The 25,873-nt window shown below is 31.0% G+C and overlaps 3 protein-coding genes across 3 annotated transcripts in view; 1 reads left to right on the top strand and 2 right to left on the bottom strand.

Moving 5' to 3' along the window:
• Positions 1-14,175, bottom strand: part of LOC135956281 (uncharacterized protein CG43867) — a 354,041-nt gene extending 339,866 nt beyond the window's left edge. Inside the window, exon 1 of the mRNA XM_065506718.1 lies at positions 14,087-14,175. Within this exon, the coding sequence (XP_065362790.1) occupies positions 14,087-14,101 (15 nt within the window). The 5' untranslated portion in view covers positions 14,102-14,175. The remainder of the gene's footprint in view (positions 1-14,086) is intronic.
• Positions 4,732-6,074, top strand: LOC135956283 (retinol dehydrogenase 12-like). Its single transcript, XM_065506723.1, has 2 exons — positions 4,732-4,864; positions 4,924-6,074. Exon 2 carries the CDS (start codon positions 4,928-4,930, stop codon positions 5,948-5,950), a length of 1,023 nt encoding a protein of 340 aa, XP_065362795.1. The 5' UTR covers positions 4,732-4,864; positions 4,924-4,927; the 3' UTR covers positions 5,951-6,074.
• LOC135958689 (double-stranded RNA-binding protein Staufen homolog) lies at positions 14,117-15,246 on the bottom strand. The gene has a single exon (XM_065509580.1). It carries the CDS (start codon positions 15,178-15,180, stop codon positions 14,221-14,223), a length of 960 nt encoding a protein of 319 aa, XP_065365652.1. The 5' UTR covers positions 15,181-15,246; the 3' UTR covers positions 14,117-14,220.
• Between the last annotated feature and the right edge of the window lie 10,627 nt (positions 15,247-25,873).

Consider the following 25,873-nt stretch of genomic DNA (forward strand, 5'->3'; position numbering starts at 1 on the left):
TTTAAGGAAATCTAGATAATTTTTCTAATCGATTAACGATTACTTAACCGGTTTTAAAGCGGTTACCCGCCTTAAATTTTCGAATTTTGAGAAAACTTCTTAAGTAATGTTATTTAAAATTAATTTAAATAATTTTAGGCCAAGTAACGAATAATTTTCAAAGTGGTTACTTTTTTCTAATTTTGATTTTAAGTGAAAAATTGTATAACCAATACATTTCTTATACATTTCTAAAGTAATTCACATTATTTTTTTAAACGAATAACGATTACTTAACCGGTTTTTAAGCGGTTACCCGTAATAATTTTTCTAATTTTAAGAAAACTTCTTATGTAATGTAATTTTAAATAAATTTAAAAGCTTTTAGGCCAAGTAACGAATAATTTTCAAAGTGGTTACTTTTTTCTATTATTGGTTTCAAGTGAAAAATTATATAACCAATCAATTTTTTATACATTTCTAAAGTAATTCACATTATTTTTTTAAACGAATAATGATTACTTAACAATATTTTAGGCGGTTACTCGTCTAAAAATTTATAATTTTTAGAAAACTTGTTAAGTAATGTTATTTAAGATAAATTTAAAAGTATTTAGGCCAAGTAACGAATAATTTTCAAAGTGGTTACTTTTTTCTAATTTTAATTTTAAGTGAAAAATTGTATAACCAATAAATTTCCTATAGATTTTAAAAGAAATTTACATAATTTTTCTAATCAATTAACGATTACTTGAACGGTTTTTAAGCGGTTACCCGCCTTAATTTTGCTAATTTTGAGAAAACTTCTTAAGTAATGTTATTTAAAATAAATTTAAAAGCTTTTAGTCCAAGTAACGATTAATTTTCAAAGTGGTTACTTTTTGCTAATTTTGATTTTAAGTGAAAAATAATATAACCAATCAATTTCTTATACATTTCTAAAGAAATTTAAATAATTTTTCAATCGATTAACGATTACTTAACCGGTTTTCAAGCGGTTACACGCCTTAATTTTTCTAATTTTGAGAAAACTTCTCAACTAATGCAATTTAAAATTAATTTAGACAAGTTTTAGTCATGCAACGAGTACTTGTAAAGTGGTTACTTCTAAGCAGTTTTGATTGTTACCGAAACTGAACTAAAAAGAAAAAAATCTCTACCAAAATACACACATTTCTTCCGTAAATTAATATCTGAAGCAAACAATTTCAAAATTTTCTATTACAAATTCATTTTAAAAAACATTTTAATGCCTTGAACTTTTGTGCAAGTACCACGTTTAATTTTTCAACATGTATGACCATTACAAAGCCAGTTGCACATTTCAAACATCTGGTTTTTCTTAAATGAATATCTGTATGAATGAATACTTAATAAATGAATACGAGTATAAATAAATATGCAAGTGGTGACAACAACAGAAGTACGTACACATGTTTGTACAAATTAATGTATTTCCAACGTTATCTGTCTGTGAATTAAATGAGTAAATAGATACACACACATTCCAAAAATACGTGTTTGTACTCATTTTCAAATTTGTATTATCGCAACAATTGTTTTTGAGTAGAGAGAATTTAGTTAAATGAGAGATTATGAAAAAGAGAGTGAAAGTAATAAAAAGATCATTTTAGCGTTTTTTTTACGACACATACAAATTTGTATCAAAAACGCCATGTAGGGAAAATTATTCGAAATTTTATGATTTTTTGTTACTAAAATAATGTTCGGGTCATATATGGTAATTTTTTTTAAATAAAATTAAAGAATAAGCTGCAAAGAATAGAATTTGTTAGAGGTTTTGTGTCTAACTTAAAGATATCTAAGATGGGCCATAGTTTGTGCAGGTATTTTCTGTTTATGACAATCAATCAGTTATTCCATTTGAAAAAGTATCTAAATTTCTTTAAAACCTTATAAGAAATTTATTGGTTATACAATTTTTCACTTAAAATCAAAATTAGCAAAAAGTAACCACTTTGAAAATTATTCGTTACTTGGCCTAAAAGCTTTTAAATTTATTTTAAATAACATTACTTAAGAAGTTTTCTCAAAATTAGAAAAATTAAGGCGGGTAACCGCTTAAAAACCGGTCAAGTAATCGTTATTCGTTTAGAAAAATTATCTAAATTTCTTTAAAACATTATAAGAAATTTATTGGTTATACAATTTTTCACTTAAAATCAAAATTAGCAAAAAGTAACCACTTTAAAAATTATTCGTTACTTGGCCAAAAAGCTTTTAAATTTATTTTAAATAACATTACTTAAGGAGTTTTCTCAAAATTATTAAAATTAAGGCGGGTAACCGCATCAAAACCGGTCAAGTAATCGTTATTCGTTTAGAAAAAATATCTAAATTTCCTTAAAACATTATAAGAAATTTATTGGTTATACAATTTTTCACTTAAAATCAAAATTAGCAAAAAGTAACCACTTTGAAAATTATTCGTTACTTGGCCTAAAAGCTTTTAAATTTATTTTAAATAACATTACTTAAGAAGTTTTCTCAAAATTATTAAAATTAAGGCGGGTAACCGCTTAAAAACCAGTCAAGTAATCGTTATTCGATTAGAAGAATGTATCTAAATTTCTTTAAAACTTATAATAAATTTATTTGTTATACAATTTTTCATTTAAAATCAATATTATAAAAAAGTAACCACTTTGAAAGTTATTCGTTACTTGGCCAAAAAGCATTTAAATATATCTTAAATAATATTACTTAAGAAGTTTTCTCAAAATTATTAAAATTAAGGCGGGTAACCGCTTAAAAACCGGTCAAGTAATCGTTATTCGTTTAGAAAAATTATCTAAATTTCTTTAAAACATTATAAGAAATTTATTGGTTACACTATTTGTCAATTAAAATCAAAATTAGAAAAAAGTAACCACTTTGATAATTATTCGTTACTTGGCCTAAAAGCTTTTAAATTTATTTTAAATAACATTACTTAAGAAGTTTTCTCAAAATTATTAAAATTAAGGCGGGTAACCTCTTAAAAACCGGTCAAGTAATCGTTATTCGTTTAGAAAAATTATGTAAATTTCTTTAAAACCTTATAAGAAATTTTTGGTTATACTATTTTTCACTTAAAATTAGCAAAAAGTAACCACTTTGAAAGTTAATCGTTACTTGGCCAAAAAGCTTTTAAATTTATTTTAAATAACATTACTTAAGAAGTTTTCTCAAAATTAGAAAAATTAAGGCGGGTAACCGCTTAAAAACCGGTCAAGTAATCGTTATTCGTTTAGAAAAATTATCTAAATTTCTTTAGAAATGAATAAGAAATTTATTGGTTATACTATTTTTCACATAAAATCAAAATTAGCAAAAAGTAACCACTTTGAAAATTATTCGTTACTTGGCCGAAAAGCTTTAAAATTTATCTTAAATAACATTACTTAAGAAGTTTTCCCAAAATTATTAAAATTAAGGCGGGTAACCGCTTAAAAACCGGTCAAGTAATCGTTATTCGTTTAGAAAAATTATCTAAATTTCTTTAAAACCTTATAAGAAATTTATTGGTTATACTATTTTTCACTTAAAATCAAAATTAGCAAAAAGTAACCACTTTGAAAGTTATTCGTTACTTGGCCTAAAAGCTTTTAAATTTATTTTAAATAAGATTACTTAAGGAGTTTTCTCAAAATTATTAAAATTAAGGCGGGTAACCGCTTAAAAACCGGTCAAGTAATCGTTATTCGTTTAGAAAAATTATGTAAATTTCATTAAAAATGTATAAGTAATTTAAATGTTATACTATTTTTCACTTAAAATCAAAATTAGCAAAAAGTAACCACTTTGAAAGTTATTCGTTACTTGGCCTAAAAGCTTTTAAATTGATCTTGAATAACATTACTTAAGAAGTTTTCTCAAAATTAGAAAAATTAAGGCGGGTAACCGCTTAAAAACCGGTCAAGTAATCGTTAATCGATTAGAAAAATTATGTAAATTTCTTTAGAAATGAATAAGAAATTTATTGGTTATACTATTTTTCACATAAAATCAAAATTAGCAAAAAGTAACCACTTTGAAAGTTATTCGTTACTTGGCCTAAAAGCTTTTAAATTTATTTAAAATTACATTACTTAAGGAGTTTTCCCAAAATTATAAAAATTAAGGTGGGTAACCGCTTAAAAACCGGTCAAGTAATCGTTATTCGATTAGCAAAAGTATCTAAATTTCTTTAAAACCTTATAAGAAATTTATTTGTTATACTATTTTTCACTTAAAATCAAAATTAGCAAAAAGTAACCACTTTGAAAGTTATTCGTTACTTGGCCAAAAAGCTTTTAAATTTATTTTAAATAACATTACTTAAGAAGTTTTCTCAAAATTAGAAAAATTAAGGCGGGTAACCGCTTAAAAAGCGGTCAAGTAATCGTTAATCGATTAGAAAAATTATGTAAATTTCTTTAAAACATTATAAGAAATTTATTAGTTATAAAAATTTTCATTTAAAATCAAAATTAGAAAAAAGTAACCACTTTACAATTATTCGTTCGTTTCTTGACTAAAAATTGTTTAAATTTGGTTTCTTTTCCCAAGACATTTTGGGCATTTTCTTTGCTGAAATGGATCATGTCATTAATACCATCATCTGGCTACCATTTTTTTCATTTCATTCGCTCCCTCTCACGTTCTTTCTCTTTGTTACTCTCTGTTTATTTATTTATAAAATTTGTAATCATTTTGTTTTTGTAGAGATTAGATTGGACTCTTTCGCTCAATTATGCCGCTTTTTTTCACCAGCCAGTTGTTGAAAGGCAGTTAAACATTGAACTTTGTTTTATAATTTGTGTTATAATTTTATAAAAATTATACTTTTAAATGTTTTAATTACATTAATTTCATAACAAACATTAAATTCCATAAAAAGCTAGTAAGTAAAGTGTAAATTTATTTTCCCTTCATCATTAAAACTCATTCATTCTCCACCAGCACCATGACTATAGCGGAATTGTTAAACTATCTATTTTGTCGCGATCAGGTGCGCATCTTTTGCGTTAAGGGAGGCCAGGAATTTGAGTTCACCTGCTGGTGTCTGCTGTCGGCCGTGGCCATGTATGTGTTTTATTTGTGGCGTGAGGGGCCCTACTACAACAAAACCAATCGTTTGGATGGCAAAGTGGTGGTAATAACTGGCTGCAATACGGGCATAGGCAAGGAGACAGCCTTGGAAATGGCCAAACGGGGAGCCCGTGTTTACATGGCTTGTCGTAACTTTGATAAATGTGAAAAAGCTAGAAGAGAAATTGTTACTCTATCAGGCAACACCAATGTTTTTAATCGCTCTTTGGATCTATCCTCCCTCAAATCGGTAAGAGAATTTGCTGAGCAATTTTTAAAAGAGGAAAAACGTTTGGATATTTTAATCAATAATGCCGGCATAATGAGCACACCACGCAAACTCACCCAGGATGGATTTGAACAACAATTTGGAGTCAATCATTTGGGACATTTTCTTTTAACCAATTTATTATTGGATCTATTAAAAGCCTCTGCTCCCAGTCGCATTGTAGTGGTCAGCTCTCTCGCTCATATCTTTGGCAATTTCGATAAGGAAGACATGAATTTAGAAAAGAACTATACTCGTTTTGGTGCCTATGGACGCAGTAAATTATCAAATATTTTGTTTACCCGCAAATTGGGCCGCATGCTGAAAAACTCAAATGTTTCGGTGAACTGTTTACATCCCGGCTCAGTGCAATCGGAATTGACACGCTATGATCCGGTTTTGAATTTCTTTAGTTCCATATTTTCCAAGTTCGTTTTACGTTCCACCAAGGGTGGCGCTCAAACTATTTTGTTTTTGGCTTTAGATCCGGAAATGCAGGATGAAACGGGTGGCTATTATGACAGAATGAAGTTGTATCCTTTGCTGGCCAAGGCTAGAGATGATGAAATGGCTGATTGGTTGTGGCAGGAAAGTGAAAAGTTGGTGGGTTTGAAGGAAAAGTCTTCGTAAAGATAAGGTACTAAAGAGTTTTAATACGATCTCTAGTTTTGTAATGTTTTGTATTGAAAAAATTTTAAATTGTTAATAATGATAAAGAAACCATATGTTTAAAAATAAAAGAGTTAAAACCAAATGATTTTTGTGAACTTCATTATAATCATGAATTGAACTAGAACTGAACAAGAACCTGAACTAGAAAAGAACTAGAACAGAACTAGAAAAGAACAGAACTAGAAAAGAACTGAACTAGAACTGAACTAGAACTGAACTAGAACTGAACTAGAACTGAACTAGAACTGAACTAGAACTGAACTAGAACTGAACTAGAACTGAACTAGAACTGAACTAGAACTGAACTAGAACTGAACTAGAACTGAACTAGAACTGAACTAGAACTGAACTAGAACTGAACTAGAACTGAACTAGAACTGAACTAGAACTGAACTAGAACTGAACTAGAACTGAACTAGAACTGAACTAGAACTGAACTAGAACTGAACTAGAACTGAACTAGAACTGAACTAGAACTGAACTAGAACTGAACTAGAACTGAACTAGAACTGAACTAGAACTGAACTAGAACCTGAACTAGAACTGAACTAGAACTGAACTAGAACTGAACTAGAACTGAACTAGAACTGAACTAGAACTGAACTAGAACTGAACTAGAACTGAACTAGAACTAGAACTGAACTAGAACTAGAACTAGAACTGAACTAGAACTAGAACTGAACTAGAACTGAACTAGAACTGAACTAGAACTGAACTAGAACTGAACTAGAACTGAACTAGAACTGAACTAGAACTGAACTAGAACTGAACTAGAACTGAACTAGAACTGAACTAGAACTGAACTAGAACTGAACTAGAACTGAACTAGGACTGATCTAGAACTGAACTAGAACTGAACTAGGACTGAACTAGAACTGAACTAGAACTGAACTAGAACTGAACTAGAACTAGAACTGAACTAGAACTGAACTAGAACTGAACTAGAACTGAACTAGAACAGAACTAGAACAGAACTAGAACAGAACTAGAACAGAACTAGAACAGAACTAGAACAGAACTAGAACAGAACTAGAACAGAACTAGAACAGAACTAGAACAGAACTAGAACAGAACTAGAACAGAACTAGAACAGAACTAGAACAGAACTAGAACAGAACTAGAACAGAACTAGAACAGAACTAGAACAGAACTAGAACAGAACTAGAACAGAACTAGAACAGAACTAGAACAGAACTAGAACAGAACTAGAACAGAACTAGAACAGAACTAGAACAGAACTAGAACAGAACTAGAACAGAACTAGAACAGAACTAGAACAGAACTAGAACAGAACTAGAACAGAACTAGAACAGAACTAGAACAGAACTAGAACAGAACTAGAACAGAACTAGAACAGAACTAGAACAGAACTAGAACAGAACTAGAACAGAACTAGAACAGAACTAGAACAGAACTAGAACAGAACTAGAACAGAACTAGAACAGAACTAGAACAGAACTAGAACAGAACTAGAACAGAACTAGAACAGAACTAGAACAGAACTAGAACAGAACTAGAACAGAACTAGAACAGAACTAGAATAGAACTAGAACAGAACTGAACTAGAACCAGAACTAGAACCAGAACTAGAACCTGAAATAGAACCTGAACTGGAACCTGAACTAGAACCTGAAATAGAACCTGAACTAGAACCGGAAATAGAACCTGAACTAGAACCTGAACTAGAACCTGAAATAGAACCTGAACTAGAACCTGAAATAGAACCTGAACTACAACCTGAACTAGAACCTGAACTAGAACCTGAACTAGAACCTGAACTAGAACTGAACTAGTACTGAACTAGAACCTGAACTAGAACCTGAACTAGGGCCTGAACTAGAACCTGAACTAGAACCTGAACTAGAACCTGAACTAGAACATGAACTAGAACCTGAACTAGATTAATTTTTCAAAATTTATGTTAAAATAGATTTAAGGAATTTTAAAAAAGTCTCTTGGAATTTTAGTAAATGTATTGATTTTGTCTTTTATAGATTTTTTTAATGTTTTGATTTAGTTTTTAATAATATTTCTGTTGTATAAAATTTTTTTCTTGTGAAAAATTTAAAAAAAAAATTCTGGGATTTTGGAAATTTTTATAAATTATTTGGGAATCTCTTAAAATATATAGAATTTGTGTTCTTTTTGCTTTATAAAAATTGAAGATTCAATTAAAGTAAATTTTTGGAAAATTTGTGCCAGGAAATTTTGGGGATTTTAAATTTTTTCTAAGGAATTTGGGAATATTTAATAATTTTGAAAAAATTCGTCTTCTTTGTTATTTTTTTTTTTAAAAAATCATTTAGATATCCCATTTTTTAATTTTTTTTGCAGGGAAATTTTGGGGATTTTAAATTTTTTTTTAGGAATTTAAGAAAATTCAATAATTATATCAAAATTTCATTGTTGCTTTACTTATTTTATAAAAGATCCCATTTTTTTAATTTTTATTTTTTGTTTTGAGGGGAAATTTTGGGGATTTTAAATTTTTTTTTAGGAATTTGGGAATATTTAATAATTATATCAAAATTTCGTTGTTTCTTTAATTATTTTTTAAAAAATCATTTAGATATCCAATTTTTAAATTTTTTTTTGCAGGGAAATTTTGGGGATTTAAAATATTTTTTTAGGAATTTGGGATTACTTATTAATTATGTAAAAATTTCGTTTTCTTTGTAATTTTTTAAAAATATTCATTTAGTTATCCCATTTTTTAATTTTTTTTGCGGGGAAATTTTGGAAATTTTTAAAAAATAAAAAGGGAATTTTTAATAAATTTCTAATTTTTGAAAATACTTTATCAGTTGACTATGTATTTTCATGCAAGTAGTGATTTTGGGAGCCATTTCGCAAAATGGGAATTATGGGGATTTTTATAAATTATTTGGGAATTTTTAAAATCTATATTAAAGCTTTCCCTTATCAATTTTTAAATAAATTAAAATTTTTTTTTCTTAATTTGAAGATTTTGTTAAAGGAAATTTTGAAGATTATTAAAAATAAAATGGGAATTTCCTTTAAATTAAAAATTTTGTTAAATTTTAAACAAATTTCATTTGAAATGTATAAAATTTGGAGTTATTTTGTTACTGGGCATTTTGGGGATTTCTTGTATTAATATGGGAATCAAAGAAAATACAAATATTCAGCACTTTTCCAAAAGAAACTCATTCAATTCGCTGTGAACAAAATATGTGACTACATTTTTCATTAATTTTTGAAGAATCCCCTCCCCTAGTAATTTCTTTACTTTCCCTGTTTTCTTTCTTTTATTCCTTATTCCAATCTATCTGCCCTACAATATCTTCCGGCCACAATATTCCTTGAAGTTGCATTACTTTGCCTATTGTTTTCTATACAAAACAACTTTTACATACCTTTTGAAAGAAAAACAGCACAACAATGCTAAAAGTACTAGTTACTGTTTAGTTTTACTATTTAAATACTTTCATCAAATGAAAATTTCTTTTTTTTGAAAAAGAAATTTTCTAAAATACGCTGTGTCACATTGTTGCCACTTTCAAAGAACGTCTTTTGTTTGTTGCTGCCACATTTGAAAATGTGCAACAAGCAGACAAAGATATCTTCAGGCTAATAGTTCTTGCTGTCTATTCTGGTTTAGTCTGCGGCTCAAAGAAGCACAAAAAAAACAGAAAACTATTGTTGATAGATAGATAAAAGATAAAGAGTAGCTCTACTACTACTACTGCTACTTATGTAATGAAAGAATTAAAAAGCATATTTTTAGGAGCAGATAAGTGGATACTTTAAAGACTACTTTTAGGCGGAATATTTAAGAATAAAATAAATGAATAGAAATAATAAAAAACCTTAAAGCGATTTATAAATTTAAAGAATTCTAGTACTGTTTAATCCAGACGTTTTTTCTAGACTTGTTATTCACCTTATGATCGAGTTTTAGATCCTTGTGTTCCACATTTTTTACTTCTTTCTTTGTTTCTATTGTGTAACAAAGTTGTAATAAACTTAAATCATTAAATCATGTATTTCCACGTCATATATTTGTTTTATTGTTTGGTTTTTAATCACATATTCATACAAACCATATTTAAAGCATATAAGCAGGCTCAATATTCAACCACTGTCAAGTGTTGCATACTTTAAGGGGAGTTGTTTCATGGATGCCAGAGTTAGTAACATAAAATGAACAAACAGACTAGCAGAGCACCAAAGCGCTTTAATTTATTTATTTTTAGAGTTTTACACAGGCATGTTTTCTGTTAAAGTATAAATTCATTAAGAACTAACACTTTAATAAACAGTAGCAACGAAAATTGTCAATAACAAAGAACAGAACTTGAACAAAACTGGAACAGAACTAGAACAGAACTAGAACAGAACTAGAACAGAACTAGAACAGAACTAGAACAGAACTAGAACAGAACTAGAACAGAACTAGAACAGAACTAGAACAGAACTAGAACAGAACTAGAACAGAACTAGAACAGAACTAGAACAGAACTAGAACAGAACTAGAACAGAACTAGAACAGAACTAGAACAGAACTAGAACAGAACTAGAACAGAACTAGAACAGAACTAGAACAGAACTAGAACAGAACTAGAACAGAACTAGAACAGAACTAGAACAGAACTAGAACAGAACTAGAACAGAACTAGAACAGAACTAGAACAGAACTAGAACAGAACTAGAACAGAACTAGAACAGAACTAGAACAGAACTAGAACAGAACTAGAACAGAACTAGAACAGAACTAGAACAGAACTAGAACAGAACTAGAACAGAACTAGAACAGAACTAGAACAGAACTAGAACAGAACTAGAACAGAACTAGAACAGAACTAGAACAGAACTAGAACAGAACTAGAACAGAACTAGAACAGAACTAGAACAGAACTAGAACAGAACTAGAACAGAACTAGAACTGAACTAAAACAGAACTAGAACTAGAACAGAACTAGAACCTGAATTAGAACCTAAAATAGAACCTAAAATATAACCTGAAGTAGAACCTGAACAAGAACCTGAACTAGAACTGAACTAGAACTGAACTAGAACTAGAACAGAACTAGAACAGAACTAGAACAGAACTAGAACAGAACTAGAACAGAACTAGAACAGAACTAGAACAGAACTAGAACAGAACTAGAACAGAACTAGAACAGAACTAGAACAGAACTAGAACAGAACTAGAACAGAACTAGAACAGAACTAGAACAGAACTAGAACAGAACTAGAACTTAAACTAGAACAGATGTAAAACACTACTAGAGCTGATATAATACAAAACTATATTTGAATTAGAGCTGATATGAAACGTAATTTTATCTCAACAAAAATAAAATATTTAGTTTATCTTTAATTGTTTATGAATCTAGGGGTATTTAGCTATACTTTGCCTTTTAAATCGTTTCGAAACCTTGTCAAAATTTCTAGTAATTTAATTTTAACAAATGCTCAAAATTTCAAATACTCTGGCGTATGATTAATATTAATTCAATGATTTTAGAGGGAAATAGCTTATAACTTCATAACCATAAGAGATAATTAAAAACTGTAAACGGTTTTGAACTTTAAACTCTCCCAGAATTGTTTCTATGTAAAAAACTTTCTATAAAACTTTGAAGAACTAAACTAGATGTGATGCAGAACGTATGTAGAAGTTTTGTAAAACAAAACTGCATGATTATTTTATTCTTTCACACATTTTTACCTCGTTTTGTTCCTTACTGTTGTATAGAATACTTTGTCACATACATTTGCAATTCTATACACAAAACTGTATGCCTTCCGGTGAAATGACAATCTGTTTGTTTTCAAACCGAAATGAATGACATACATATACCAGCAAAATAAAACTTCCAATGAAGGTAATGTGGCTGAGGAGGTTTCCTACAAAAAACGGTCATACATGTAATAACACAGATATGTGGAAATATTTCACAGATTTTTAATATAAGGCATGTATAAATTTCCTTCTTTTTGTGCCCCTGTAAAGTGAAAGAAAAAAAAACTTTTTCCGGTATAATGAAGCATAAAGATTATAAATAAAATATAATAAAACAAAACAAAGAGAGAAAGAGAAAAAAAAGAAGTGCCAGCATTAACAATGGCTGCAGCAGTTGAGTTGTATGGAAAAGTTTAAAAAAAAGAGTGTAACAAAACAAAAGAATATCTAGTATATGGAGATTCGAGTTGAAAAGGAAACGGAAACATATGCATGTTATTTATTTATTCATAAAAGAATAGCAAAAAATCTGCAAAAAAAAATTGGAGTAGTATAAATGATGAAACTATTTAAATAAATATATTTCTCATGTTGTAGCAACAAAGGATTTATGTTTTATTTAAATATATGCTGCAAAAGTTAAGAAGTTTCTTGTTGCGAAAAACACAATATTTTTATAGTATCAACAAAGTTTGATGGAAATGTTTAAAAAACAAAAAAAAAATTTTTCAACAAAAAATATTTTTTGTGTTTAACTAAAGATTTTTGTTTGCAAAATCAACATTTGTAAATATTTTGTAATTGTTTGTTAAACTTTAGCTATTTAGCTTTAAAATGACATTTAAAAGTTTCCAAAATCTTTTCAATTTCCAGAATTGTTATTAATTTAAAAATGTTGTAATATTCCAAATACTGTGGCGTATGATTAATATTAATTCATGGGTTTTTTAAGTTAAACAGTCATAACTTCAAAACCATTATAGATAATTAAAACCTGTAAATAGTTTTGTATTTTAAACACTTTTAGAATTCCATTTTAAATAAAATAATTCAAATTTCAATGTAAGTTGTTAATTTTAACATCAATTTATTTTGAGCAAAAATAATTTCTCTTTTTCACCAAAAATTTTTAAATACAAAATTAAGATTTTTAATTCATATTAAAATGTTTATGAATATAGCTATAATTAGCTTTAAAATGCTGTTTAAATTTTTTCAATATCTCGTCAATGTGAAAAATTATCAATATTTTAAAAATGTACCATAATTTCAAATACTCTGCCTTATGCTTATAGGAAAACAAGCCATAACTTACAAACCATGAGAGATACTAAAAATTTGTAAACGTTTTTGAATTTTAAACACTTCCAGAATTCAATTTAAAAGTAGCAATTTAAACAATTAAGTGAAAAGTTAAAATTTTATTTTGAGCAAAAAAAATTTCTCTTTTTCACTTAAAAATTTTTAAATACAAAAACAACATTTTTAAATTTTCTTAAATTGTTAATGAATTTACAACTATTTAGTTTTAAAATGGCATTTAAATTTTTTCAAAATCTTTTAAATTCCAAAAATCATCAATATTTTAAAAATTTATTAAAATATCAAATACTCTGGCGTATGATTAATATTAATTCACAGGTTTTTAAAGAAATTATCTCATTGCGTCAAAACCATTAGAGATAATTGAAAACGGTAAAAGGGTTTGACTTTTAAACTCTCCCTGAATTTTTATAAACAAAGAAACTAACTAAAGAAGACTGCAATATAAAAGCTATAAGACTTTAAAGTTAGAATTGTTTTTTTTAAGAAATTTCTTAAACAAATATTAAGGAAATTTAACAATAATTAGAAATTTCTTTAAAGTTAAAATAAAATTGTTGTAATTTTGAATTCTTTAGCTTTTAAAAACAAAAAAATCTTAAAATTTTTTTTAATAATTTTTTTTCTTTTTCACTTAAAAATTTTTAAATTCAAAAACAAAATTTTAAAATTTTCTTAAATTGTTAATGAATTAACAACTATTTAGCTTTAAAATGGCGTTTAAATTTTTTCAAAATCTTTTAAATTCTAAGAATTATTAATATTTTAAAAATGTTTTAAAATTTCAAATACTCTGGCGTATGATTAATATTAATTTCTAGGTTTTATAAGGAAATTGACCATAACTTCTATACCACAAGAGATAATATAAAATTGTAAACGGTTTTAAACTATAAACTAAACCAGAATTATTTTATAGAAAAAAACTTTTTAAAGGAGCTAACAGTGTTAAAGCTATAACACTTTGAAGTAAGAATTTGTTTTTGATGAAAAAATTTTTTATCATTTTATGTCCTTTAGCTCTTATAACCAGCCTGTTTTTAATATTTTAAAGAACTTACCTTTTCTCTTAGCATATCTCGTATGCGTCCCGCTTGATTCTTCGAACGATGTAATTCCAATTGCAGCTCCAGGCAGCGTTCTTGCCAATTTATCTAAAATATCCACAAAATTAAAATCCTTTTTTGCTTTCCTCTCAACAAAAACTTACCTCTGGCACTGCCTGTCCATAATTATTAACCTGATGCACATCCAAATAGTCGGTCAATGAAGAAAAATGTGGCCAGGGGGCATCAGCCCCATCTAAAGATGAAACTGGATTAATGGCTCCAACCCCACCACCTCCACCATCCTTTTGATTTGTATTATTGCTGCTAGAGCTGGTGGTGGAGGAAGTGCTGGGTATACTTGAGGGCTTGGCGGGTATGGGTGGAGGTTTGTTAGGCCTTCTTGGCATTAAGCGGGGACTATTGGGGGTAGATTGTGCGGTTTGCTGGACATGATGATGATGCTGCTTGTGTCCAGCATTTGCTGATGCATTAAGATTTTCCATTTGTTGTCTATTTAAAGGAATTTGTCCACTAAATGAAATGGCTCTTTTGGTTAATAAGGGAGAGGCTGTCAAGGACTGTGAGGTGGCATACAAGGGCGGTAGAGAATGCTGTTGCTGCTGACTATGATGCAAGTACGCCGAAGGCATCATTTGTGCTGCAGGTTGCTGCTGATAGTGTTGATATTGCTGCTGCATTAAATGCTGCTGCTGCAAGTGACTGGGGGTATGAGTCGAAGGAAAAGTATGCAAATAATTATGACCGCCCGAACCCATAACTCCTCCCCCTCCTCCTTCCCCCACCTCCTGTGTCCTTACATGAAAATAATTGTGCGTCTGAGTCAAATATTGATAATTTTGCTGCTGCTGCTGATGTTGATAGTGCTGAAAATGTGAACTTGTACTGCTGGCTGCACTACCATTGCTAGCGGCTCCCAGTGAAGCTGGTGTCGCCCTGCCCGATGTGGAGGGTGAGGGTGAAGACGAGGCAGATCTTCGGCGTTGTATGGCCAATTGTTGCTGGTAATGAGAGGAGGGTTGCTGTTGTAAATTGGTTAGAGGATCAAAGATCTGTGACAATCTCCCCGAAGGCACTTCGTCGGACATTTAGGTGGTTTTTTGTTGCTGTTGTTATTAAAGAAAGAGTTTAGAGAGGATTTATAGCTTTATTATGGTGGTTAGAGTTTTAGTTTTAAAATGGCTGGGTTTTATGTAGTCGTAATAGGCAGATTCATGGTTTTGGTTTTAAAGCTGTAAAGATAAAGAAAAAATAATACATTTTAACTTGGTTTAGCATAATTTTTTAGACTTTTTTCTTATGTTCGAAAATTCGAACTCAAGTTCGAATATTCAGAATATCGATTTCTACTTGAAAATGCTAGAAATTTAAATAAAATATATTTAAAAATAACAAAACTGAATTTTAAGCAGATTTGTTTAATGTTCGAAAATTCGAAATTAATTTCGAATTTTTCGAAAATCCTAGAAAATCAACAAAAACTCATTTAACTAAAAAGGACATGCTTAAAACTATTTACAAAAAATTTTTGAGACTTTTTGCTAATGTTCGAATATTCGAACTTAAGTTCGAAAATTCAGAATAACGTTTTTTTACTACAAAATCCTACAAATTTTAACAAAAATTAATTAAAATGATTAATAGCTTCATTAAATTAAATTTGAGCCATTTTACGTAGATTTGTTAATGTTCGAAAATTCGAAATTAAGTTCGAATTTTTCGAAAGTCCTAGAAAATCAACAAAAACATGTTAAACAAAGAAAGGATGTGTTTAGAATCAGTTGCAAGCTATTTTTTAGACTTTTTGCTAATGTTCGAAAATTCGAACTTAAGTTCGAAAATTCAAAATTTTGATTTTTTTTCTCGAAAATCCTAGAAATTTATATAAAAAAATAATTAAAATGCAGAAAATAGATGTCTTAAATTAAATAAGAGCAATTTTAAGTAGATTTGTTTAATGTTCGAAAATTCGAAACTAAGAAAATCCTTAAAATTCAACAAAAAAGCTTTTAACAAAAATGGAACATGCTTAAAATTCTTTACAAGCTATTTTTTTAGACTTTCTGCTAATCTTTTGAATTTTCGAACATTAAACAAATCTACTAAAAATTGCTCAACTTTAATTTAACAAAACTATTTTATTCATTTAAAAAAACAAATTAAATATAAGTAAATTATAGTTTTCGAAATTAAGTTCGAATTTTCGAAAATGAAAAAAAAAATAAATAAAATTGCATTCCTTTGCAATATGTTTATTATGCACCTACTGGATATTTTTAACTGCCTTGGGAATTAGTAGAAGACTTTAACATGTGGCCTAACTCCAGTATTAGAGAAGTCTGATTTCACACACTCTAAAGCCGCCGCTACTGGCTCGTCTCTCTTTCAGTTACGCATCTTCAGATGGATACCTAATTAACGGCATCACAAAGCTCTTGTACTTTTTTAATTCGCTCCGCACAGCTGCCAAAACTAGAGTCCGCGGTATCGATACTCCCGTTATTCTCTTCAGAGGATAGCCTAGCAGGATGTCTAGACTCTAGTCTAGTCTCTAGTGTAGTCTCTAGTTTAGTCTCTAGTCTAGTCTCTATTCTTGTCTCTAGTCTAGTCTCTAGTCTAGTCTCTAGTCTAGTCTCTAGTCTAGTCTCTAGTCTAGTTTCTAGTCTAGTCTCTAGTCTAGTCTCTAGTGTAGTCTCTAGTCTAGTCTCTAGTCTAGTATGTAGCCTAGTCTCTAGTCTAGTCTCTAGTCTAGTCTCTAGTCTGGTCTCTAGTTTTATATATAGTCTAGTCTCTAGCCTAGTCTCTAGTCTAGTCTCTAGTCTAGTCTCTAATCTAGTCTCTAATATAGTCTCTAGCCTAGTCTCTAGCCTAGTCTCTAGTTTTATATATAGTCTAGTCTCTAGTATAGTCTCTAGTCTAGTCTGTAGCCTAGTCTCTAGTCTAGTCTCTAGTCTAGTCTCTAGTCTAGTCTCTAGTCTAGTCTCTAGTCTGGTCTCTAGTTTTATATATAGTCTAGTCTCTAGTCTAGTCTCTAGTCTAGTCTCTAGTCTAGTCTCTAGTCTAGTCTTTAGTCTAGTCTCTAGCCTAGTCTCTAGTCTAGTCTCTGGTCTAGTCTCTAGTCTAGTCTCTAGTCTAGTCTCTAGTCTAGTCTCTAGTCTAGTCTCTGGTCTAGTCTCTAGTCTAGTCTCTACTCTCTAGTCTAGTCTCTAGTCTAGTCTCTGGTCTAGTCTCTAGTCTAGTCTCTACTCTCTAGTCTACTCTCTAGTCTAGTATCTAGTCTAGTCTCTAGTCTAGTCTCTGGTCTAGTCTCTAGTCTAGTCTCTGGTCTAGTCTCTAGTCTAGTCTCTAGTCTAGTCTCTAGTCTAGTCTCTAGTCTAGTCTCTAGTCTAGTCTCTAGTCTAGTCTCGTCTCTAGTCTCGTCTGTAGTCTCGTCTCTAGTCTAGTCTCTAGCCTAGTCTCTAGCCTAGTCTCTAATCTAGTCTCTACTCTCTAGTCTCTACTCTCTAGTCTAGTCTCTAGTCTAGTCTCTAATCTAGTCTCTACTCTCTAGTCTCTACTCTCTAGTCTAGTCTCTAGTCTAGTCTCTAGTCTAGTCTCTAGTCTAGTCTCTAGTCTAGTCTCTAGTCTAGTCTCTAGTCTAGTCTCTAGTCTAGTCTCTAGTCTAGTCTCTAGTCTAGTCTCTAGTCTAGTCTCTAGTCTAGTCTCTAGTCTAGTCTCTAGTCTAGTCTCTAGTCTAGTCTCTAGTCTAGTCTCTAGTCTTGTCTCTCGTCTAGTCTATTACATTTTTGGTACTTCTTCTTTTAATCTTGCCTACTTTCAGGCTGCATTTCCCTTAGTCCGGCAATTAAATTTATTATTCAATTTAAATTTAATTTAAAATTATACATTTAAAACAAAAAACCAAAACTTTACAACCTATAAATTACTCATGTTCAACATTGTCAAAAGCACTCACATCAACTTGCTGTATTTGACATTTAAATTTAGTGTATAAAAGTTATAAAAAAAAATATTGAAAAGAGTAAAAGAGATAGAAAGGAGTAAGTGATTGTGTGTATATTTTAATAAATTAATTTGTGAAAATATAATTGTAGAATTAATTTCCTTTTATTATTATAGCAAACAGACACATGTGAAAAGCATAGGTTCAAAATGGCCTTAAAAGCAGTGAAGTAAAGGAATGCAAACTTTCAAAAAAATTGAAGATTAACTTGAAATTCTGTATTAATTTAAATATAATTACATTATTTTATGTATCTGTTTTAAAAACAACCTTTTGCTTCATGCAAACTAACTCTGTGCAACAGCTATTTATTAGCACATGTATAAATATTAATAACTTCAAATAAATACCAGGCATAGACAGCCAAACCGACCATTAACTGCCTGGCATGCCACTCAGGCATGCAATCCTCAACCATACATGCAACACAAGTAACTTAAATTTGTTTAATATTACTTGCAACGTAACGTTGCTGCTACTAGCAGCCACAAGAAACATTCTTATAATGGGCCTAGCTACTAGACCTGGTTGAGTTGAGTGGTGGCGTATGGATGGAATCCAATAAACGGAAATGTCAAATCACAAATATTTATTGAAAAAGACACTGCTGCTACTGCTGATATTGCTTGTTTGAGGAGACAACAGCAGCATGATTGGCTTGTAATTCAGCACCCAATCCTAAATGTGAGACTCGCATTTTGCATTTGAGTCTTCATGTAACTTTCATTTAATATGCAACAGCAGACACACATGGCAACACAAAATGTAAATCTGTAATTCATAACTGCCGCCACCATCACCAAATGCAAATTATTACTAGGAATTTCTTGTAAAATCTTTTGCAAAAGAAGTTGTTTTTTGAAGTTCCTAGAATAGGTTGTTTTTGGCGGAAATGTGTCCCCAAAAGGAACCAAATAATTTGCATAGGAAACTCCTAAATACGATTAACCCTAAATACCAAAGAAATATTAACTATTTAAAAACCCTTCCCTCCCAAAAAACAAACTCTTACATATTTACTCTCACATAACCCAACAAACATTTCATTTTGATAATTAATATCGAATACACAATTTAAACCCTTTTAACCCACAAAAAAGACCTAGAATTTTAACAAAACTTTATTACAACATTTACTGGGTTACTTATCCAGCTTTTATGAATTGTTTGTTAAAATGCTAAACGTGAGCGCGCATTTATGTCACGTAAACATTAGTTACAAAAATGTTTACTCGATGAAGAAAACAACAGCAACAGAAAACTATAATAATACTTAAATATAAACGATTTATATGAGAGAATGTGTGAGTTCAAATAGTTTATGGTTGAAGTTTAGGGTTAAATGGTAGCAGTTTTTAACAGAGATCGCATAACAATGCGTTACACCATGCAACACTATCGCCTACACTAGTCTAGTTTCTAGTCTAGTCTCTAATCTAGTCTCTAGTGTAGTCTCTAGTCTAGTCTCTAGTCTAGTCTCTAGTCTAGTCTAGTCTCTAGTCTAGTCTCTAGTCTAGTCTAGCCTCTAGTCTAGTATCTAGTCTAGTCTTTAGTCTAGTTTCTGGTCTAGTCTCTAGTCTAGTTTCTAATCTAGTCTCTAGTCTAGTCTATAGTCTAGTCTCTAGTCTAGTATCTAGTCTAGTATCTAGTCTAGTCTCTAGTCTAGTCTCTAGTTTAGTCTCTAGTCTAGTATCTAGTCTCTAGTCTAGTTTCTAGTCTAGTCTCTAGCCTCTAGTCTAGTCTCTAGTCTAGTCTCTAGTCTAGTCTCTAGTTTAGTCTCTAGTCTAGTCTCTAGCCTCTAGTCTAGTCTCTAGTCTAGTCTCTAGTCTAGTATCTAGTCTAGTCTCTAGTCTAGTCTCTAGTCTAGTCTCTAGTCTAGTCTCTAGTCTAGTCTTTAGTATAGTCTCTAGTCAAGTCTCTAGTCTAGTTTCTAGTCTAGTCTCTAGTCTAGTCTCTAGTCTAGTTGCTAGTCTTGTATCTAGTCTAGTCTCTAGTCTAGTCTCTAGTCTAGTCTTTAGTATAGTCTCTAGTCAAGTCTCTAATCTAGTCTCTAGTCTAGTCTTTAGTCTAGTCTCTAGTCTAGTCTCTAGTCTAGTCTCTAGTCTAGTCTCTAGTCTAGTCTCTAGTCTAGTCTTTAGTATAGTCTCTAGTCTTGTATCTAGTCTAGTCTCTAGTCTAGTCTCTAGTCTAGTCTTTAGTATAGTCTCTAGTCAAGTCTCTAGTCTAGTCTCTAGTCTAGTTTCTATTCCAGTATCTAGTCTAGTCTCTAGTCTAGTTGCTAGTCTTGTATCTAGTCTAGTCTCTAATCTAGTCTCTAGTCTAGTCTTTAGTATAGTCTCTAGTCTAGTCTCTAGTCTAGTCTCTAGTCTAGTCTCTAGTCTAGTCTTTAGTATAGTCTCTAGTCTTGTATCTAGTCTAGTCTCTAGTCTAGTCTCTAGTCTAGTCTTTAGTATAGTCTCTAGTCTAGTTTCTATTCCAGTATCTAGTCTAGTCTCTAGTCTAGTTGCTAGTCTTGTATCTAGTCTAGTCTCTAGTCTAGTCTCTAGTCTAGTCTCTAGTCTAGTCTCTAGTGTAGTCCCTAGTGTAGTCTCTAGTCTAGTCTCTAGTCTAGTCTCTAGTGTAGTCTCTAGTCTAGTCTCTAGTCTAGTTTCTAGTCTTGTATCTAGTCTAGTCTTTAGTATAGTCTCTAGTCAAGTCTCTAGTCTAGTCTCTAGTCTAGTTTCTAGTCCAGTATCTAGTCTAGTCTCTAGTCTAGTTTCTAGTCTTGTATCTAGTCTAGTCTCTAGTCTAGTCTCTAGTCAAGTCTCTAGTGTAGTCTCTAGTGTAGTCTCTAGTCTAGTCTCTAGTCTAGTCTCTAGTCTAGTCTCTAGTCAAGTCTCTAGTCTAGTCTCTAGTCTAGTTTCTAGTCCAGTATCTAGTCTAGTCTCTAGTCTAGTTGCTAGTCCAGTCTCTAGTCCAGTCTCTAGTCTAGTCTCTGGTCTAGTCTCTAGCCTATAAACAAATTTACAAAATATTGCAGAAATCAGTTTAAAATCATTTATAGATTAAAATAACACGATTTAGTCAATTGTAATTAAATTTTTTTAAATTCCTAAATTGGGGATTTTAAATACCCAAAATGGGAATTCTTTAAAATAAACAAAATAACACTAATTTCCTAAAAATCTCTTGAATAATTTGAAGAAAGTAAAATTTTGTGCTTTATTTTCCAAAAAAGGGTTTTTACCAAAATTCCCAAACTGGGGAAGTGATTTATTAATATTGGTAAATCTGGAGAAGTCAAGAAAAGTTTACCAAAATTACAATAAATTAATTTAACGCAATAATTTATAAAAAAAATCATTTAATATAAACATTTAATTAAATTCCCAAATGGGGATTTTAAATACCCAAAATGGGAATTTAGAAAAATCTATGAAATATGACAGGAGTAAGTTTAAAATGATTTATAGATGAAACTAACATGATTTAGACTATTTTAATTAAATTTTTTTTAATTCCCAAATTGGGGATTTTAAATACCCAAAATGGGAATTCTTCAATATAAACAAAAATACAGAAATATTCTAAAACTCTGTTATTTAAACTGCCGAAAATAAAATTTTGTATTTTATTTTCCAAAAAAAGGGTTTTTACCAAAATTCCCAAACTGGGGAAGTGATTTATTTATATTGAGAATTCCGTGGAAGTCAAGAAAAATTTATCAAAATTATAATAAATTAATTTAAAGCAATAATTGGTAAAAAAAATCATTGAATATAAACATTTAATTAAATTCCCAAATGGGGATTTTAAATACCCAAAATGGGAATTTAGAAAAATCTATGAAATATGACAGGAGTAAGTTTAAAATGATTTATAGATGCAACTAACATGATTTAGACTATTTTAATTAATTTTTTTTTTAATTCCCAAATTGGGGATTTTAAATACCCAAAATGGGAATTCCTTAATATAAACAAAAACACACAAATATCCTAAAACTCTGTTATTTAAACTGGCGAAAATAAAATTTTGTGCTTTATTTTCCAAAAAAAGGGTTTTTAGCAAAATTCCCAAACTGGGGAAGTGATTTATTGATATTGGGAATTCCAAGGAAGTCAAGAAAAGTTCACCAAATTTATAATAAATTAATTTAAAGCAGTAATATGTAAAGAAATCATTTCATATAAACATTTAATTAAATTCCCAAATGGGGATTTTAAATACCCAAAGTGGGAATTCCCAAAATATTGCAGAAATTAATGAAAATACTATTTTTCGAAAAACTAACTACATATTCACAACTTTAGAGTATCATTTCATACATAATTTTTTGTTTTAATACTCAGTTCATCTACTTTTATATTTTCTACTCAAAAAAAAAATTTAATTTTGTTTGCCTCATTCACACACAAGTACAACAGTTCTGCAGTGTGTTTATCGTCTACCCAAGAAGTCTGTAGAATATTATGGTTTTTGAGGAGTTAGTTGTAGCTGGTAGTTTATATGAACAAGTATTTTGTAGTTGTTGGTGTCATATCGATAAAATCTAATTAAAATGCGCGACACATGTGCGCATATTTTACATGAATTTAAACAAGTTGTTGGTTTTGTTTTTTTTTTGTTTTGTTTTATTTTCCAAACCATTCATTGTGAAGTAAAATGCTGCATTTAATAGTAGTCGAGGGGGAGAATGAATAGCAAATATATACACTATTATTTTATTTAAAACAAAAAAAAAAAAAAAAAAACGTTTGGAAAGCGACTCCCAGGCGAATGAAAATAAAATAAAATGCAAACATTGTAGTTTAAACTATTACCACAATATAAAAAATATTACTTTGACTGCTGCTGCTGCTAGAAACTACTACGATGATTACTGGCTGCAAGTTTGCTTACTTGCTTTTCATATCTTCAGTAGTTTTGTATGGTGGGTGCGTGTGTGTCTCATACTGAAGTGCTTTTGGAGTGCTGTTGTGGAAGAATGTTTCGTGTTGGTACTATTACAAGCGTAATACACTCGTTCTAACATGCTAACATTGTTGAATATTAATATTTTTGTATTTCTAGTAGCATTTACTTATTGGCAATTTTTATCATGTATTAAATTAAAGTTGTAGCATCAATTACTGATTGATTTAAATGCTAGAAAATTCAAGAAATTTTCGAAAATTAGTTACACAAATTTAATATAATAAAATCTTTAATTTTTGTATTATTTTACAATTGTTTTGTTTATGTGTTTATGTTACCAGGTTTAAATCTATATCTATAATAACTGTGTCATTTGGCAAAATCCAACATCAATACAGGAAATAACACAGTCAACGATTACCAGCCTCAAAATATGCAAATAAATCCTTACAAATCTGCAGCATAATATAACAAATACAACAGCAAATACAAATACATGTATGTGTCTTATTGATGCATCCATTCAAAAGGATTTATCCGAAAATGTGCATGAGTAAGCCAAAAATCAGAAAATAAAAATCTGTTACAAACAATACGGATCGGATAACACACACACCCCTTAAATTTGAGAAGAGAAAGAGGAGCATAAACCTACTTGTTTCAAAAGGTGAGCTATTTGACTATTAACCCCTTAAAAACTAGAGACTAGACTAGAGACTAGACTAGAGACTACAGACTAGACTAGAGACTAGACTAGAGACTAGACTAGAGACTAGACTAGACTACAGACTAGAATAGAGATTAGACTAGAGACTAGACTAGAGACTAGACTAGAGATTAGACTAGAGACTAGACTAGAGACTAGACTAGACTAGAGACTAGACTAGAGACTAGACTAGAGACTAGACTAGAGACTAGACTGGAGACTAGGCTAGAGACTAGACTAGAGTCTAGACTAGAGACTAGACTAGAGACTAGACTAGAGACTAGACTAGAGACTAGACTAGAGACTAGACTAGAGACTTGACTAGAGACTTGACTAGAGACTAGACTAAAGACTAGACTAGAGACTAGACTAGAGACTAGACTAGAGACTAGACTAAAGACTAGACTAAAGACTAGACTAGAGACTAGACTAGAGACTAGACTAGAGACTAGACTAGAGACTTGACTAGAGACTAGACTAGAGACTAGACTAGAGACTAGACTGGAGACTAGACTAGAGACTAGACTAGAGACTAGACTAGAGACTAGACTAGAGACTACACTACATACTAGACTAGAGACTACACTAGATACTAGACTAGAGACAAGACCAGAGACTAGACCAGAGACTAGATTAGAGACTAGACTAGAGACTAGACTAGAGACTAGACTAGAGACTAGACTAGAGACAAGATAAGAGACTACACTAGATACTAGACTAGAGACAAGACCAGAGACTAGACTAGAGACAAGACTAGAGACTAGACTAGAGACTAGACTAGAGACTAGACTAGAGACTAGACTAGAGACTAGACTAGAGACTAGACTAGAGACTAGACTAGAGACTAGACTAGAGACTAGACTAGAGACTAGACTAGAGACTAGACTAGAGACTAGACTAGAGACTAGACTAGAGACTAGACTAGAGACTAGACTAGAGACTAGACTAGAGACTAGACTAGAGACTAGACTAGAGACTAGACTAGAGACTAGACTAGAGACTAGACTAGAGACTAGACTAGAGACTAGAATAGACTAGAGACTAGACTAGAGACTAGACTAGAGACTAGAATAGACTAGAGACTAGACTAGAGACTAGACTAGAGACTAGACTAGACACTAGACTAGAGACTAGACTAGAGACTAGACTAGAGACTAGACTAGAGACTAGACTAGAGACTAGACTAGAGACTAGACTAGAGACTAGACTAGAGACTAGACTAGAGACTAGACTAGAGACTAGACTAGAGACTAGACTAGAGACTAGACTAGAGACTTGACTAGAGACTAGACTAGAGACTAGACTAGAGACTAGACTGGAGACTAGACTAGAGACTAGACTAGAGACTAGACTAGAGACTAGACTAGAGACTACACTACATACTAGACTAGAGACTACACTAGATACTAGACTAGAGACAAGACCAGAGACTAGACCAGAGACTAGATTAGAGACTAGACTAGAGACTAGACTAGAGACTAGACTAGAGACAAGATAAGAGACTACACTAGATACTAGACTAGAGACAAGACCAGAGACTAGACTAGAGACAAGACTAGAGACTAGACTAGAGACTAGACTAGAGACTAGACTAGAGACTAGACTAGAGACTAGACTAGAGACTAGACTAGAGACTAGACTAGAGACTAGACTAGAGACTAGACTAGAGACTAGACTAGAGACTAGACTAGAGACTAGACTAGAGACTAGACTAGAGACTAGACTAGAGACTAGACTAGAGACTAGAATAGACTAGAGACTAGACTAGAGACTAGACTAGAGACTAGAATAGACTAGAGACTAGAATAGACTAGAGACTAGACTAGAGACTAGACTAGAGACTAGACTAGACACTAGACTAGAGACTAGACTAGAGACTAGACTAGAGACTAGACTAGAGACTAGACTAGAGACTAGACTAGAGACTAGACTAGAGACTAGACTAGAGACTAGACTAGAGACTAGACTAGAGACTAGACTAGAGACTAGACTAGAGACTAGACTAGAGACTAGACTAGAGACTAGACTAGAGACTATACTAGAGACTAGACTAGAGACTAGAATAGACTAGAGACTAGACTAGAGACTAGACTAGAGACTAGACTAGAGACTAGACTAGAGACTAGAATAGACTAGAGACTAGAATAGACTAGAGACTAGAGACTAGACTAGACAC

Source organism: Calliphora vicina, chromosome 4, assembly GCF_958450345.1.
Source record: "Calliphora vicina chromosome 4, idCalVici1.1, whole genome shotgun sequence".
NCBI classification, from domain to species: domain Eukaryota; kingdom Metazoa; phylum Arthropoda; class Insecta; order Diptera; family Calliphoridae; genus Calliphora; species Calliphora vicina.